General features: G+C 44.8%; 1 protein-coding gene across 1 annotated transcript in view; it reads left to right on the plus strand.

Moving 5' to 3' along the window:
* Positions 1 to 9647: 9647 nt before the first annotated feature.
* Positions 9648 to 17867, plus strand: part of WWTR1 (WW domain containing transcription regulator 1) — a 141331-nt gene continuing 133111 nt past the window's right edge. The window contains exons 1-2 of the mRNA XM_003894965.4: positions 9648 to 9984; positions 10440 to 10873. Of these exons, the coding sequence (XP_003895014.1) occupies positions 10443 to 10873 (431 nt within the window). The 5' untranslated portion in view covers positions 9648 to 9984; positions 10440 to 10442. The remainder of the gene's footprint in view (positions 9985 to 10439; positions 10874 to 17867) is intronic.

A 17867-nucleotide genomic window follows, 5' to 3' on the forward strand; every position in this document is an offset into this window, starting at 1 on the left:
ATATCTCTTTTTTTTTTTTTTTTTTTGAGACGGAGTCTTGCTCTGTTGCCCAGGCTGGACTGCAGTGGCCGGATCTCAGCTCACTGCAAGCTCTGCCTCCCGGGTTTACGCCATTCTCCTGCCTCAGCCTCCCCAGTAGCTGGGACTACAGGCGCTCGCCACCTCGCCTGGCTAGATTTTTGTATTTTTTAGTAGAGACGGGGTTTCACCGTGTTAGCCAGGATGGTCTCGATCTCCTGACCTCGTGATCTGCCCGTCTCGGCCTCCCAAAGTGCTGGGATTACAGGCTTGAGCCACTGCGCCCGACCAGGAATACAACTCTTAAAAAGTAGAGACCCATTGCTTCATAGTGATTAGAAATGATGGTTCACATCACAGAAGGATTCTTTAATACACACAAGCGCTCCAAAATCAGGGTTTGATTGAATTTTCAGTACCTCCAACACATGTAAGTTTTTATTTCTTTAATGCGAGGGAGGAGACAACTAAGCTTCGATATAAATTTGAGGAGCCTCTGTGCATCGTATGGCCATTAGATGACAAAACATTTGTGAAATGACACTGTAAGTCAGTGGAGGAAAAATGCCTTTAAAAACAGCCTCTCTTTCCCTCTCTTTAAAGGAAAAGGCAGAATTGTGTATGCTCACAGAGGAGGAAGTAATTAAGAGTCTGATTCTGTTAGGAAATTGTAGAAGAAATATCATTTGAAAGCCCGAGAGATACTGGAGGGTTTGAGTCCTTGTACTCTTATTATAAATCAGTGGCCTTTGGCAAGACATAAACTTTTCTAAACCTTGGTTTTCTTATCTGTACTATAGTTCTAGTAAGACTTATCTGCCCATTCTCACAGGGTTACTATGAGATTCATGTGTGACTGTACATGTGAAGTTGTTTTGTAGTCTGTAAAATATTACATAAATATGATTTATTGTTATTGCCCTAGTTGAAATACTAACAGCTTTTAATGACCATAACTAGATTGAGATGTCTTCAGTCATATGGTCAAATTAGGATTTATTGTGTGGCAGATGCTGTATGAGAATTAATCTACTATCTTATCTAAGATTATCTAGAAATATATATTTTTAAAGAAAATTTAGCCATTTTTAAGCATGTGTGAATTGAACTGGTGCCCACAGGCACTGGCTTTCTTAAACTCAGGTCCTCTCTCCACCCTATTTTGATTTGGAGGGCTGTCTTCTCCTTGGCTCCAAACCACAAATTAACTTTTTTAACCAGGCATGAAAAGTGTCCTAACTTGTGTCTGGACAATGCACAGAGAGGTAATAGTAGAGCTCATATATACTTGTCTCTTGTCACCAAGAAAAATAAGACAAGGAAGAGCAGTGGCTTGAACAGCTGGTGTAACCAGATCTGTGACTTATTTGGGTAAAGGGAGGAGTTGAGTGAAATCGTCAACCAATAAATGTTCTAATCAGGTGGCAAACTCTTCCAAGCTCAGCTTGAAAGATCACTTCTGGCCTTGCACACAATGGATATTCAAAAAATATGTACTGTATTTGTTGAATGGAAGGATAATATTGAGCACCTTGAAATTCCCCCTACCCCAAACACTGCTAATTAGTTCTCTCTTCACACCCAAAATAATACTAATAATATGGTTTGTACTTTTGAGAGTGATGATTCACCATTATCATGTTACACATATATACAGATCTAAGCACAAAAAGAGAAATATTTATCTTTTTACTTTTACATAGTTTTAAAATATAATTTTAGCACCTTTTCATTCATTTTCCCATGTTTTTGAACAAAGTTATAATGATGGTATTCACAGATCTTTGTTTCTGAATTTTTCTCATTAAAATTATAAAAATTCTTAAAAACATTTTTCAGGTTGTCACATTGTCTTCATAAACACTTTCAAATAACTATAAAACACTTCATTGCATATGTTAAGCTGTTAGATATACTCAACCATTCTCCTCTTAAATATTTAGGAAATTTCTGGGCCGGGCACAGTGGCTCATGCCTGTAATCCCAGCACTTTGGGAGGCCGAGGGGGGCGGATCATGAGGTAAGGAGATTGAGACCATCCTGGCCAACATGGTGAAATCCCATCTCTACTAAAAATATAAAAACTAGCTGGGCATGGTGGTGGGCACCTGTAAACCTAGCTACTTGGGAGGCTGAGGCAGGAGAATGACTTGAACCTGGGAGGCGGAGTTTGCAGTGAGCCAAGATCACGCCACGGCACTCCAGCCTGGTGACAGAGCAAGACTCTGTCTCAAAAAAAAAAAAAGAAAAGAAAAAAAAAGAAAGGAAATTTCTAATTTCTCTAATTTCCCACCATTATAGATCATGGTGCAATGAGCAACTCTGCAATATGGCTTGATAGTTAGCTTCTAAACCAAACTGTATATTGTTAAGCCTTTTCAGAAGTGTATTTTTATTTTCTAGGAAAATATCTATTACTTACTATTTCCCATTTAAAAATATTTCCACCAGTCCCTTGCCCCAAAATGATAGCAAAAATACTAAAGGATAAATAACTTACATAAGGTACTGAAGTTAAGTAAAGATTAAATATCAAAAATCCCTTTTTTTCTCTAGCCCAAGTGCATTACTAAAGCACTAGATAACATCAGACAAAAGATAGTGCCTTCTGGCCGGGCGTGGTGGTTCATGCCTGTAATCCCAGCACTTTGGGAAGCCAAGGTGGGTGGATCACACCTGAGGTCAGGAGTTCGAGACCAGCCTGACTAACATGGAGAAACCCCGTCTCTACTAAAATACAAAATCAGCCAGACGTGATGGCGCGTGCCTGTAATCCCAGCTACTCCGGAGGCTAAGGCAGAAGAATCGTTTGAACCTGGGAGGTGGAGGTTGCGGTGAGCCGAGATGGTGCCATTAAACTCCAGCCTGGGCAACAGGAGTGAAACTCCGTCTCAAAAAAAAAAAAAAATAGTGCCTTCCATGATCATCATCATCATCATCAAAATTATCTTCCTTATCATCATGCTAGTGATGCATTTATTAAGAACAAAGTGAAGCATGGCAACGAAAGAGTAAATGCAGAAATGAGTGGCAGCACCAATTATTTTTTATTTAGGTATTTGCATATTTGCTACGTGCTGGACACTGTGCTAGACACTTGGGATATGGTAAATTATGAAAACACAAGTATCACGTTTGATTTGTCAAGGAACTGGTCAACTCTTATCCTCATGTTGAAATAAAGTTTAACCTTATTCTATAGTTTTTTGGACTCCCCATTATTCAAACCTTTATCTATTCAAGGTCCTTGTCCGTTTTGCTACTCTTCAGTTGCTAATGGCGACCCAACCCTGGCTCTGGGAATTTTCTCCATACTGGTTCAGCAAGTCAGGGCAGGTTCTGCCCCAAGGGCTTCTGGGACCACAGTCCTTTAACTTAGCCACCCCACCAAGTTTCTAACTGTACATCTTTGCTGGAATCAGTCATTCAGACCAAGTCAGCAACCCAGAGGTAGGGCTGAGAAAAGCAGCTGAGGTTTTCCTGAGACAAAAATGGCAGATGAATGAATAGCAGGGGCAAAATCCACTGGGCTAGGCATGTACGGAACACTCCTGCATGGAGAACACTTTGTCAGGCATGGGAAAAATAAAAAGAAAGTGAAGTTCTCTTAGACTTGTTCTCAAAGAGCTTGCAATCTTGCTAAAGAGTTGCTAAAGAGTTCAGAAGTAGCTGAAATTGTAGTGAGTGGTGAGAAATTATCTAACAAACTTCATAGTACACTAGTGGGTGCTGAAAGAGGAATGGGCAAAATCATCTAAGGGTCATTATGCTCTCAACAAGGAATTGTGGCCTTCTTAGGAGCAGTTTCATAAGGAAATTTTTTTTTTGAGATGGAATCTCGCTCTGTTGCCTACGCTGGAGTGCAGTGGCATGATCTCAGCTCACTGCAACCTCCACCTGCTGGGTTCAAGCAATTCTCCTGCCTCAGCCTCCTAAGTAGCTGGGATTGCAGGTGCGCGCCACCACGCATGGCTAATTTTTGTACTTTTAGTAGGGATGGGGTTTCACCATGTTGGCCAGGCTGGTCTCAAACTCCTGACCTCAGGTGATCTGCCTGCCTTGGCCTCCCAAAGTACCGGGATTACAGGCGTGAGCCACTGCACCTGGCCTCATAAAGAAATTTAATCTGCTTCTAGCCCTGCAGCTATTTACAATCCAGCTGGGGAGGCAAGAGATTCTGAGGTGAATGTTACAATACAATATAGGCTGTGCATAGTGACTCACATCTGTAATCCCAGCACTTTGCGAGGCCGAGGTAGGTGGATCACCTGAGATCGGGAGTTCGAGATTAGCCTGGCCAACATGGTGAAATCCCATCTCTACTAAAAGTACAAAAATTACCCAGGCGTGATGGCAGGCACCTGTAATCCCAGCTACTTGAAAGGCTGAGGCAGGAGAATCTCAGCCTCCGCCTGGGAGGCGGAGATTGCAGTGAGCTGAGATTGCGCCATTGCACTCCAACCTGGGCGACAGAGTGAGACTCTGTCTCAAAAAACAGTATAAGGCAGTGTTTGGTTACATGTTTGATTACACGTGGAAAGAGTGAAAAAGACAAGAACAAGGAGAATTTAGGAAGAAGGGAGAGATTACTAAACGCCTGTCAGTGGAGTTTGGAGGACAATTTTGAGCAGAATTCAAATAGCAGAGTTCAGATAAGTGTAGTAAAGAATTAGGCAAAATATGCTTGGGTCAGAGCCTGGCTGAAGTGGGAGAAAGACACTTTATTAGGGGGCCATGTAAGAACCAGGGTCAGAAAGCTATGAAGATGGCAGTGTGTTGGGAAACCTTTAGTGCTGGATTGATAGCTTTGACTTATATACTTGTGAACAGTTGTTAAAAAAAACTTCCGAGCTAGGTAATGACATCATAAAAGAAGGAGACCAGAAAACAGAGACTGGAGGCAGAGAAACCAGTTAGGAGGCCACTTCAAGCATTTTGAGATAAGGTCCTGTCCTGAGAGTGGGAGCCGAAGTATGGATTTTTGGGGACACCAGAAGAAAGAACCAATAGCACTTGACACTGATTGGATGTGAACAGAGGGAAGAGAAAGGGATGACTCAAGAGAAGCTTCAGTAGGAAGTGTGTTGAGGGGAGGATTTAGAAGCAGGCGATGGACTTTGTTGGAAAGTGTTTGCAAATGGAAAGATTTACATATCTATCAGCAGGAGTATGCTCTCAACTGATTATCTTATAAAAGCTGTGGAGTTTCTCTATGAGATAGTCAGACAAACGGTATCACAGGATTTAAAATGGCAATACCAGGGAGCAACTCCACACACAGGATGCACTCTGGAGAATGTGCTCTGGTCTAGAGTTACAAACCCTGGGCTGAATCTCAGGATTTTTTTTTTTTTTACATGGTTTCATTGTATATATTTGGACAAAATACTTTCTAACTCATCGATCCAGTTTTCTTATCTTTAGGTCTCCATGAGACAAAACAGCCATATTTGTTGAGTGCTTTAGTATGTTAAGCAGGCTTTGTGTGAAGAACTTTATTTGTGGCCGGGCATGATGGCTGAAGCCTATAATCCTAGCACTTTGGGAGGCCAAGGTGGGCAGATCACTTGAGGCTAGGAGTTCAAGATCAGCCTGGCCAACATGATGAAATCCTGTCTCTACTAAAAAAAATTAGCCGGGCATGGTGGTGCATGTCTGTAGTCCCAACTACTCAGGGGGCTGAGGCACAAGAATCACTTGAACCTGGGAGGTGAAGGGGGCAGTGAGCCGAGATTAAGCCATTGCACTCTAGCCTGGGAAACAAAGTGAAATCCTGTCTAAAAAAAAAAAAAAAGAAAAAGAAAAAGACTTTATTTGCATTTTTTTTTATTCTTAGAATGCACATTCTGCATTTTAAAACAAAAACATTTCAATATTTTGTGGCTTAAAGCAACATCCATTTTATTTGTTCACAATTCTGCAATCTGGGCTGGGCTTGGCTCTGCAGCTCTGCTGGTCTTATTGGTGATCACTGATGTGTCTGCAGTCAGCTAGTGGGGTTGGCTGAGGCTGGGCTCAGCTCAGGTGCTGGGCAGCAGGACTTTTCCCACTCTCCAAGTATCTCAGGGCCTTTCCTTCTCCATGTGGTTTATCCAGCAGGGTAACTGGACTTCTTAGTGGCTCAGGTCTCCTAAAAGTACAAACTGGAAGCTTCTATGCCTTCCTAGGAGATGGGATGGGAAAGGCAGGGAAGTGGCACAACTTCACTGCTGCATTTTCCTGGTTAAGGCAAATCACTGGCCCAGTCCAGATTAAGTGGAAGGGGCTACATAAAGGTATTGATAACATGAGGCTGGGCCATTGAAAGGCTGCAATGTAGCAGAGAGACTACCACAATATTATTTCCAATTTGTAAATGAGCAAACTGTGACTTAGGAATGCTAAGCTACTGGCATAATGTAGCGGGTAGAGCCAGCTTCAAAGATTGTGTTCTAAATCACATATCAACAAATAAAACAAGTATGTGTTTTCACCTAGAATCCTGTGCGGTCCAGAAATTTTTTTTTTTTTTTTGAGACGGAGTCTCGCTCTGTCGCCCAGGCTGGAGTGCAGTGGCCGGATCTCAGCTCACTGCAAGCTCCGCCTCCCGGGTTCACGCCATTCTCCTGCCTCAGCCTCCCGAGTAGCTGGGACTACAGGCGCCTGCCACCTCGCCTGGCTGGTTTTTTTGTATTTTGTAGTAGAGACGGGGTTTCACCGTGTTAGCCAGGATGGTCTCGATCTCCTGACCTTGTGATCCGCCCGTCTCGGCCTCCCAAAGTGCTGGGATTACAGGCTTGAGCCACCGCGCCCGGCCACGGTCCGGAAATTATACACTTATTCACTGTGCTGCCTCTTATGGGCAGTACCTGATACATACAAGACACCTGTAAATGTTATTTAATCTGAAGCTATTGTTAGAATGGCTGGGACAACAGCAAATCTTTTGAATTATTCACTATTACATCTTATATGCTATTTGAGAACTGGGAGTTTTTCAGTTATCCTGTGTTAAGGGCAATTTCTGTTTCAGACATGTACTTCATCTGTTGCACTATCTATTTCTTGAAGCTTGGAAAGAAATGAAGACTGCATCCTTGCCCATCCAGTTCCAATCCTGATTCTCACTGCTCATCCAATTCCAACCCTGATTCTCACCTTTCTTCTGGGGTGAAGACCTTCCTGGAGTATAGCTGGCCTCAAGTTTTCATCCTTTAATCATCAAGTCAGCCTTGTGACTTCTGAATTACTATCATTAGGTTCCAGTCACTTCCTCTAGTTCGATAGCTTATTTCCTCCATTGTTGCAACTGTGATGGCTTCTGAGAGTAGCTTGCAGATACTCTACTTTCCAAGGAGTGACCTGTACTAGCTTTCCCTCTCCTTTTGCCAGTCCTATGGGCAGAGGACTTGCTTCACGGAAAACATCTGGTTTCAAAGGCTCCTGAAAGGAGCTGTCCTCTGCTTACGTTTGAAGATGATACATGGCCAGGAGTGGTGTCTCATGCCTGTAATCCCAGCACTTAAGGAGGCCAAGGCAGGCAGATCACTGGAGATCAGGAGTTTGAGACCATCCTGTTTAACATGACGAAACCCCATCTGTACTAAAAGTACAAAAATTAGCCACGTGTGGTGGTGGGTGCCCGTAATCCCAGCTATTCGGGAGGCTGAGGCAGGAGAATTGCTTGAACCCGGGAGGTGGAGGTTGCAGTGAGCCCAGATCATGCCACTGCACTCCAGCCTGGGCAATAGAGTGAGAATCCATTTCAAAAAAAAAAAAAAAAAAAAAAAAGGATGATACATGTATGCCTGCCTTCATCTAAGGCGGCCCTAATTTTTTCCAGTCTGTGAGGAGTCTGGAATTGGAGCACACCTCCAAGTACAGATAACAGGTGAGGTGGCTCACTTTGGTGGGTGTTGTTCTGTTTTGGGTATGGATGTAGCCATTCAGGAAGTGGCCCCAACATTCTCCTACCTTTTCCGAGGCAAAACTATCAGTGGCCTTGTCTTTTCCTTAAACTTTTCTCCTTCAAGGCAGCTCCAGATTTTAACTTTGACTTTATTTTACCCTATAAAAATATTAAGGGAGGCCGGGCGCAGTGGCTCATGCCTGTAATCCCAGCACTTAGGGAGGCCGAGGCGGGTGGATCACCTGAAGTCAGAAGTTGAGACCAGCCTGGCCAACATGGTGAAATCCCGTCTTTACTTTTGAAACATACAAAAATTAGCTGGGCGTGGTGGTGGCAGGCGCCTTAATCCCAGCTACTTAGGAGGTAGAGGCAGGAGAATTGTTTGAACCCGGAAGGCGGAGGTTGCGGTGAGCCGAGATGGAGTTATTGCACTAAAGCCTGGGGGACAAGAGCGAGACTTCCCTCAAAAAAAAAAAAAAAAAAAAAGAAAAAAAGAAAAATTAAGGCACAATACGTGAACTTGAAGAACATACAGTTCTGTTTTAACACTTATGTAATCAGCCCGGTGCTGTGCGAAGTGCTTTACATTGTCTCATTTGATTTACTTAATAAACTCCTATTTGAATCAAATGGGGTGGGGTAGGGGTTTCCTGGAATTTGGCTTACCTCGCCATCTCCCCCCACCCTTTTCCTTCAGTGGAAAGGGAACCAGAGAGAAAAGAAATTGAGCTGCTCTGAAGGGCAAGGCCTCCTCCCACTTCCCGCAGCTGTTTCGCCAGGCTTGACCTTCTTCCCTTAGCTAGAGGCAGGGGGTCTCCACCCCTCGCCCAGATCTAGTCGGTGGGAAGGTGGGTGGCTTTTTTCGGGTCATTGGCGCACCCTCCCTACTCCCAGCCACCTGCTCGGGTTCCATCCCAGCTCCAGGCTCCCTGGAGGGCGGCAGGGACATTCCAATCCTCCCACAACCCTCACGGATGTTGCGGGGGAGGGGGGCGCAACTGCTCTTCTCTTCCAGCACCCAGCTTTGACCCGGTTTCTTCTCAATCCCTAGTGGCCTGAGTCACCCCCGTAGAGGAAATTAAGGATTGATGAATGGTTTGAAAGTTGTTTACAACCCACCCGTTGGCGAAGCCGCATCTCCAGTGACAGAGGCACTTTCTGGGCACCGTCTGTGCTCTAGCAGACAATTGAGAGCCAGGCAGCCAAGATGCCTCCTCGCCAGACCAAATATGGTCACAAGAGCTAAGCAGCCTCTCGTGGAAAGGCTGGCCTTGTTGGAGTCTCCCCACGCCGGGGCGCACCCGCGCCGGCCTTCGGGCAGAATCGCTGGTCAGCGCGGCGCTCCGGGTGCTGCCGGCCTCGGCGCCTGGCTGCAGGGGAGGGCGCGGTGTCCAGGACCGGCCCTTCCTAGGCCTGAGCCCCTCATCCGCGTGCCCTCCGCCACCCCCGGCCTTGGTTTCGGTCCACAAGCCCTTGATGAAACAGGCTCAGGCCACTTTCCCTTTGATCCCGCCCCAAGTCCGTGGTAAACTCAAAGGAACGCAGACGCAGGGCTCCGCGGGAGAGGTCCGCGTGGCCGGGAGCAGTGGGTGGGGGGCACCCGTCTCCTCTTACCCAGTAAAGTACCCATCACGCCCAGGGTTTTCTGGAGCCGGAGTGGGAGGAGGAGGAGGAGGAGGAGGAGGAGGAGGAAGAGGAGGGGCGAGCAGGGCCCGGCCGGCTCGGGACTAGGAGGTCATACATAATTCAACAGCTCAACTTTCGGTCCCGCCTCTTTCCTGGGGGTGGGAGTTTGCTCCAAACTTTGTTTATGGGACAGTCCGGGAGCTGCTGCGGCCGCGCTGTCTGCTTCTCCTGCGCCTCCTTTTCGCCCAGCGCGAGCTCCTTAGGCCAGCTCGGGGGATGTGAGAGCCGAAGCCCCTAGACTGCCAGGCACCGAGTCGGGTCAGGATTTGTCAGCCAAGCCTCGGCTCCAGCTCCGCAATCTCGGGACTCACCCGAGCTACCCAGGCCCGACGGCAAGTTCGGGCGGGACGGCGGCCGCCTCGCGCTCAGGCTCAGCTTCGCTGCCCGCCCAGGTAGTGCCCGCTGGAGCTCGCGCGCTCACCCGGCACCACTTCAGGGCTCCAGGCTCCCCAGGCTTCCGGAGTCGAGACGTCGTGGAGTTGGCTCGGGCTGAACTTCTTTCGGGGGGCTGCCTGTCCCGGAAAGCTGCGACCTTTCCTTTGCCATCCTGCGGTTCAGCAAGCCTCGAGTGCAGTTACTCCCTCCACCCCTCGCCCTTCCTTCTCCTCCTCCCGGCAACTTCTTTGCTTCAAGAAAGTTGCATAATTCTCGAGGCCAGGAGGGACCCCTCCCCCATCCTGCTGGTCTTACCGCTGAGTGTCTGGGATCTCCAGGCGGGCAATTATCTGTCTCCTCGTTTCCTTTTCCCTCTATTCTTCCTCCCACCATCTCGCCCTCTCACCCTATAACCCTTTTACCCACTTCCTCCGACTTTAAATAAAAGACTGATCTGACCTTCTTTTTGCAGAAGATGAATCCGGCCTCGGCGCCCCCTCCGCTCCCGCCGCCTGGGCAGCAAGTGATCCACGTCACGCAGGACCTAGACACAGACCTCGAAGCCCTCTTCAACTCTGTCATGAACCCGAAGCCTAGCTCGTGGCGGAAGAAGATCCTGCCGGAGTCTTTCTTCAAGGAGCCTGATTCGGGCTCGCACTCGCGCCAGTCCAGCACCGACTCTTCGGGCGGCCACCCGGGGCCTCGACTGGCTGGGGGTGCCCAGCATGTCCGCTCGCACTCGTCGCCCGCGTCCCTGCAGCTGGGCACCGGCGCGGGTGCTGCGGGTAGCCCCGCGCAGCAGCACGCGCACCTCCGCCAGCAGTCCTACGACGTGACCGACGAGCTGCCGCTGCCCCCGGGCTGGGAGATGACCTTCACGGCCACTGGCCAGAGATACTTCCTGAAGTAAGTCAGCTTGGAGCCGAAGACGGCACCAAGTCACAGTGCCCAACGCGCGCGTGTGTTCGTTTGTGTATGTGTGTGTGACACAGAGAGAGAGAGAGAGAGAGATGGTGTGTGTCCTTCCACGGTTATTTCACAGATACGGAGAGCTGGAAGCAGGGAGTGAGTCTCTGGGTGTTGGAATTGTAAGGGATCAGAAGCGGAGGAGAGTGTGGTGAAGTTCATCCACCATAAAACACACAGGTGACTTTGCTCTGAATCTGCAGGATTGAAGCCAACTCCTGGGCACAGACCCTTAGTCCCTTCCTTGGCCACTCCGAGTCAGATAGTCCAGAGCCAGGCCCTTTGGGATGTGACACTAAGATAAATGAGAGAAAAGCTGTGAAGCTTGGGGAACAGAGTGACTTTTGGTGAAGTAGGTGGTCTGCAGTTTCTGTCTTCTTGGGAAAAGCAAGCTGGAAAAGTGAACAGTGGCTGGTAGGCCGTAGTGCTCCCAGCTGGGTGACATAATGACCACACAGCACAGTGATGTAATTAGCAACTGTGTGGTGAAGTAGCTGTGGGCTGGACAAATCAATCGTGTGGAAATTGTGTCAGGAGTTTTATTACATTAAACTTGTTAACCTAAAATACCATCAAATCACAAACCTGCTCTTCTTCCTTTCACATTGTTCCAGCTTTTTGATGTCATGAATTTTACATTAGTTCAAATTATCACATTACACCCCACAGGAAAATATATTCTCAAACACTAGAGGAGATTGTTTCAATTGCGGTACCCTAAGATAACTACATTCCTCAGGAGAAACCAAGCTGGAACTTGAAATGTTCCATCGAGGTCATAGGGTCAGACTATCAAAGATGGAGGTTGTGCCAGCCTGACCACTTGGTTCAGGATTGCCTGCACTGCCAGTGAGGGAAACTCCTCTCCTAAAAAACTGACTTAGATTTCATTTTAAAGCCTATATTTCTTTAGTAGAGTAGCCTTAGTTCAAAAGACTATGTACAATTTTAAAACTTTAATCAAGCCTTTCTTTGGCACTAATATTTGATGCTTTGATTGCTATGAGAGAGCTTTAAGAATGAATACACAGTGATGGATGAAGTTTACTATAGTGAACCCTTTGACTCATACCAGTGACCAATTCTTATTCCTTCCCCATCTCAAGGCTGTTAGTATCTTGTTCAAGGAGTTCTTTTTGTATTTCTGAGGTTGGTATAATGCTGAGATTCTGAAACAGACTTGATGGTCGTTTATGCCACGGCTGGTCTTCTCTGGGTTATTGAGTGATAGTTTGTACATGTGCTTAGTCCTTTGACTTCTAAGTAGCGGGTGGAGTCAAGTATGTGATGTAATAACATGACTTTTTTTTTTTTTTTTGAGACAAAGTCTCACTCTGTCACCTACGCTGTAGTGCAGTGGGACAATCTTGGCTCACTTGCAACCTCCGCCTCCCGGGTTCAAGCAATTCCCCTGCCTCAGCCTCCCGAGTAGCTGGGATTACAGGCACCCACCACCATGCCTGGCTAATTTTTGTATTTTTAGTAGAGTGGAGGTTTCACCATGTTAGCCAGGCTGGTCTCGAACTCCTGACCTCAAGTGATCCGCCTGCCTCGTCCTCCTAAAGTGCTGGCATTACAAGCTTGAGCCACCATGCCCAGCCCTACATAATTTCTAAACTGTGTTTATGAATATATACACACATACGTATGGTATATGATCAGTATCAACTGCGATTATTAAAAATATGAAATAAGAGCTAAGCTTGCCTAATATCTGAGGAAAACTAGATGAAAAAGACCCTGAAACAAAAGCAAAACAAAAAAATTGCTTTTACACATTGTGTTTGGAGTGATTGGAGTAGCACAGAACTGCCTGTGAACAAGGGCAAAAGCGGAATTAGCCTTGGATTTAGAGAAAGTTGCTGTGATCTCTCTGCCCATCCCCCCAACCACAACCACTCTCCAATCCAAAGCAGAGTGCATCTTCATTTCACTCTGGGTAGTCAATGAAAATGACAGCTGAAAAAAATGTGTAAGTAGTAGGCTGGCCTGATCTGGTGCTATCCCTGGAAGTTTTTTGGCCAAGTGACTAAGAGAGGTTAAGAATTTGTCAGTGACTATTGTCTTTCAGGATAAGCAATCTGCCAAGAGTTCTCTGAATTTCTTGTAGAGTTTGTTTAAAGTTGTAATAAGGTAAATGTCATACACTTTGTTACACAGCCTCAAAAGGTAATATATTTCAGTGGATTAAGTAGAAGCTTGCAAAATGATGGTGACTCACTCAGAGTTAATTTTCATTAAGTCTGTTTATTACTTTACTTGCCATCTATGAAATAGGGCTGGGGCTAGCAGATAAATCTTTATTTTATTTTATTTTATTTATTTATTTTTTTGGCTGGGGTAGAGATGGGGTTTCACTATGTTGCCTAGGCTAGTTTCAAACTCGTGGACTCAAGGGATTCTCCTGCCTTGGCCTCCCAAAGTGCTGGGATTACAGGCATGAGCTACCATGCCCAGCCAAAAGAAGAATCTTTTTCTTGACTTTGTTGGGAGTTGAGGGCTTTATAAGTTAGAAATCAAAGGATTTTAGAATGACAAGGGTCACTTTTGTTTTGTTTAGTTTTTGACTAGAAAACTGAGGCCAGGGAAGGGTGATGATAGGAATTTGGGAAAGTCATGTGGTTATTTAATGGTGGACCCTGGACTGGACCTCTAATCTGTTGCTGTCTACTTAGGGAACACTTTTCCTTTTTCCCCACCCCACCTTTCCCCCATGTCACTTCCTTAGCTAAACAATGAACTTAATGGGAAATAGAGCCTGGACATCTAAGAAGCTTTAAAAAAGCCTTTTGTCATTTTCTCAGGTAAGATTGTTGCTAGGTATATGATGTAGTCACTTTCTGGAACCTCCCGAAGGCACCTTTCCTGACCATTTACACCTTTCCTGTGGTGTTCAGATGTCCTGTGGTATTCAGATATTCCTTTAGAGTAATAATGACCAGGGCATGGTGGTGCCTATCTGCAGACCCTCCCACCCCCACCCGATCTCTAAATAAAAAGTTCTTAAAAATTGGAGTAACAATGAAGCAGATTGAATGTTAAAACACGTAGCCTCTGAAAACCACTGTGTTCATTCATTATTCCTGCTGTCCTCTAATTCTCATGAATCAGGCTGAGATGTTGAGCAACCTGGCACACTGATTGAATACCGATCACATTAAATTTTTAAAAGGTCTCTGATTATAAATAGAATACATGCTTTTACAGAAAATGGGGAATTATAAAGAAGAAAGTTATCCAGCTTCAGTAGAATTTCCCATCTTTACTCTTTTGCAAACATTCTTATAAAAATCTTTCATTTGAATAACGTGATTTTATAAGAAAAAAGATTTTATCCTCCTCTTAAATACAATTCCAACTATAATATTTGACTGTTACGTCTAATTTTTAGTGACAATTTTAGTGTTCTGCCTTTTCTGAAATGTGTGACAGAAAATTATTTTTGTCCAAGTGATCCATTCACTTGGTAACAAATCCAATATACAGGAGGACTTTTGTTGAAAAGCAATGGTTTCCTTCACCTCCTCAAGGCTCACAGACGGAACCTTTCAATTTTTTTCAACTGTTTCCATATTTAATTCTTAGACTGTTACCTTCTTAAGCCTAAGTAATATGCTTTTACCACCATGTTTTGATTTATCAACTTTTAGCACCTGATATGAAAGTGAGAATGTAGCTCTTTAAGCTAGTTTTCTTTTTTCTCTCCCAGGTTTGATGTTTATTACACTTTAGGTTTGTCTGTTAGGTCACCTTTTTTTTAATAATCACTTTTTTTTTTTTTTTTTAAGACAAGGTCTCTCTGTGTCACCCAGGCTAGAGTGCAGTGGGAATCATAGCTCACTGCAGCCTCAAACTCCTGGGCTCAAGTGATCCTCCCACCTCAGCTTCCCAAGTTACTAGTACTATAGGTTTGTACCACCATGTTTGGCTAATTTATTTAACTTTTTTGTAGAGACAAGGTTTCCTATGCTGCCCAGGCTGGTCTCAAACTCCTGGCCTCAAGCAATCCTCCCACCTCGGCTTCCTAAAGCCGTAGGATTACAGGTGTGAGCCACCACACCTGGCTTTTGTCAACTTTTGATAGTATTTCTTGATTCCTTATGGTGTAGGTCAGTAATGTTTGGACTGCTACCAGTTCTACCCTTCACTCTTTGACAATGTTGCTTTCACGTTGCCAAAGCCCTGAACCCATAACCTGTATTTGTGCTTTGCCCCAAAGTTGACCATCTTATTCATATATGATTCTTAAAGTTGAAAATCCATAGGCAACATTTACATGACTACAATTCTGTGAAATGATTCATTGCCTTGTGTGTTGGGATTGGATTTTAGACTTGCACTGTGGGTCTGGTATTAGGATTCCTGGGCCATTCAAAGGACGAGGTATCTAGCCCTAAAGTCAAATGGGTTTTTTTGGTTTCTCACTCTTCATCAGTTGTTTAAATTTGTCTTACCTTGTAGTTTTTTCATATTTGGACCATGACTTTCTTAAATTTTTTCCCTATTATTTCTGATTGCCTTTTAATGTGTTCATGCATTATTTGCCATTATTATGATCTCAAAAGTTTTCTAGGCTCTCAATCTTGTCTAACCTATCAAGTCTTCTTTGTCTAAGCTGTATGCCAAGATTCCTTTCTTGTTCTGTGCCGTTCTGAACTGATTATTCACTAGGCCCACTACAGAGCTGTCATCCTGGGACTTCTTTCCATAGCTGGAAGTGCGGTTTCCTTTTCCCGTGTCTTCCTGTTTGTTTGGTTTATCCCTCATTTTGCTGCAGTACATGCTTGAGTAACTTCTTAATAAATGGTTTGTAGGAGGTAAGTTTTTCAAGTCCTTTTCTATCTGAACGTATTTACTTAAAAATTGTTCTGACTCTGGCTTGTTTTTGCTGTTTATCTTTGAATGACAGTATTATGTAGCTGTTTTCAGAAGGGCCTTTTGTTATTCAAAAAATACTGTTTGCTACCTCAGTTGTCTGTAATGTGAAGAGAGTGATACCTGTTGCCTGGTGGTTTGAAAGATGAACATATTTAGAGCATCTGGCACACAGGAGATGTTCAGTACAAGTTAGTTCTTGCCTCCCCTTCTCTCTCTCCCAACACGCATAGCCTATTTACCCAGCCAAAATCAGAAGCAGAAACCTTGGCAATAGGGGTCAGGTGATTTTTGACTCTGGATTACAGCTGTAGCTTTGAGGGACAACCTGGATCTGGAGTTGAAAGTCAGTTTTAAGTTTAAAATAAGGACTTAGAGTCAACTTTCCTGGTTAAGAGAAACCTAAATAGGAATGCTCACTGTAAGTGCCCTTTTGCTTCAGCATCTTGGGCAGAGGATACTCAACTCCATCTGATCAGTGTCTAGTTTTTGTTGTTTGGAATCTAGATTGTCACTACAAATTGAGCTGTTTTTGTGTGTGGGATAGGGGAGGAAGAGGAAATGGAGAAGGGGGAGAGATGAGCAGGAAAGGTAATTGACATTTGTTGATTACCTGCTGAATGCCAGACAAGGCAGAGAGTGAGTGTCAGTGCATCCCAGAGAGATAGCAACAGAATTGTATGCGTATGGAACTTTTTCATAACCCTAGATGCTTTTACATATATTATTTCTTTTAACCCTCACAGTGATCCTGTGAACAGGTATATATTATTACCTCATTTTACTGTTGAGTAAACTGAGGCTCACTGAGGTTAAGTAAATGTCCTGGGGTCACATAACAGGTGAGTGGCAGAGATGGGATTAGAACTCTGTGATTCCAAAACCTGTGTTCCTGTCCTTATGCTGTGCTGTCTCATGCCAGTTGTGTGGCCCATAATTAGATCTTGTAATTATGTATCCTTGATGATCACATAACTGTGGTGGTGGAGTGGTGGATGGATTTTTAGAGTTTGCTTCTGAACTGAGTCTGGGTTATCCTATTTGAAACTGTCATTGATGGTGAGATAGAGATGATGGAAGAAAACCCAAATATACCAGAAATGGGTAGTACATCTCCAGTGCCTATTTATATTTTATTCTCATCAAAATTTCCACTAAGGTGACTCATACCAGTAATCTCATCACTTTGGGGTGCCGAGGTGGGAGGACTGCTTGAGGCCAAGAGTTTGAGACAAGCCTGGGCAACATAGTGAGATTCTGTCTCTACAGAAATATATATATATATATATATATATATTTTTTTTTTTTTTTTGAGACAGAGTTTCACTATTGTCACCTAGGCTGGAGTGCAATGGCGCAATCTCAGCTCACTGCAGCCTCCAGCTCCCGGGTTCAACTGATTCTCCTGCCTCAGCCTCACGAGTAGCTGGGATTATAGGCACCTGCCACCACACCCGGCTAATTTTTATGTTTTTAGTAGAGACGGGGTTTCACCATGTTGGCCAGGCTGGTCTCTAACTCCTGACCTCAGGTGATCAACCTGCCTTGGCATCCGAAAGTGCTGGGATTACAGGTGTGAGCCACTGCACCCAGCAGTCATATGGATTTCTTTCAGCTTATTCTTTACTTGCGTGCTCTCTTTCCTGGACTTCTAGCTTTTATTTAATGTTCCATCTAGGCATAGCAGAAAATAAATAAGAAAGGAAAAGATGACGTTCACTTGCTCAGTGCTCTTAGGAGAGGACGTGAAATGAAGAAACATTTATAAAGTGCTGAGCGCAGTGCCTGGCACAAGCACCACCTTTGCAAGTTCGTTCCTGTTATTGTTCGGGTTTTAGGTAGTGAAGGGGGCGACGATCTTCCAGGGCCTTGCCTTTGTGCCATCTAAAGATCTTTAGCCAGTTCAGCTAATTTACAACTAAAAGTCATTGAACTCGGCTGAGCGCGGTGGCTCACGCCTGTAATCCCAGAACTTTGGGAGGCCGAGGCAGGCAGATCACCTGAGGTTGGGAGTTTGAGACCAGCCTGACCAACATGGAGAAACCCCGTCTCTACGAAA

The sequence above is a fragment of the Papio anubis genome, chromosome 2 (assembly GCF_008728515.1).
Source record: "Papio anubis isolate 15944 chromosome 2, Panubis1.0, whole genome shotgun sequence".
Lineage (NCBI taxonomy): Eukaryota > Metazoa > Chordata > Mammalia > Primates > Cercopithecidae > Papio > Papio anubis.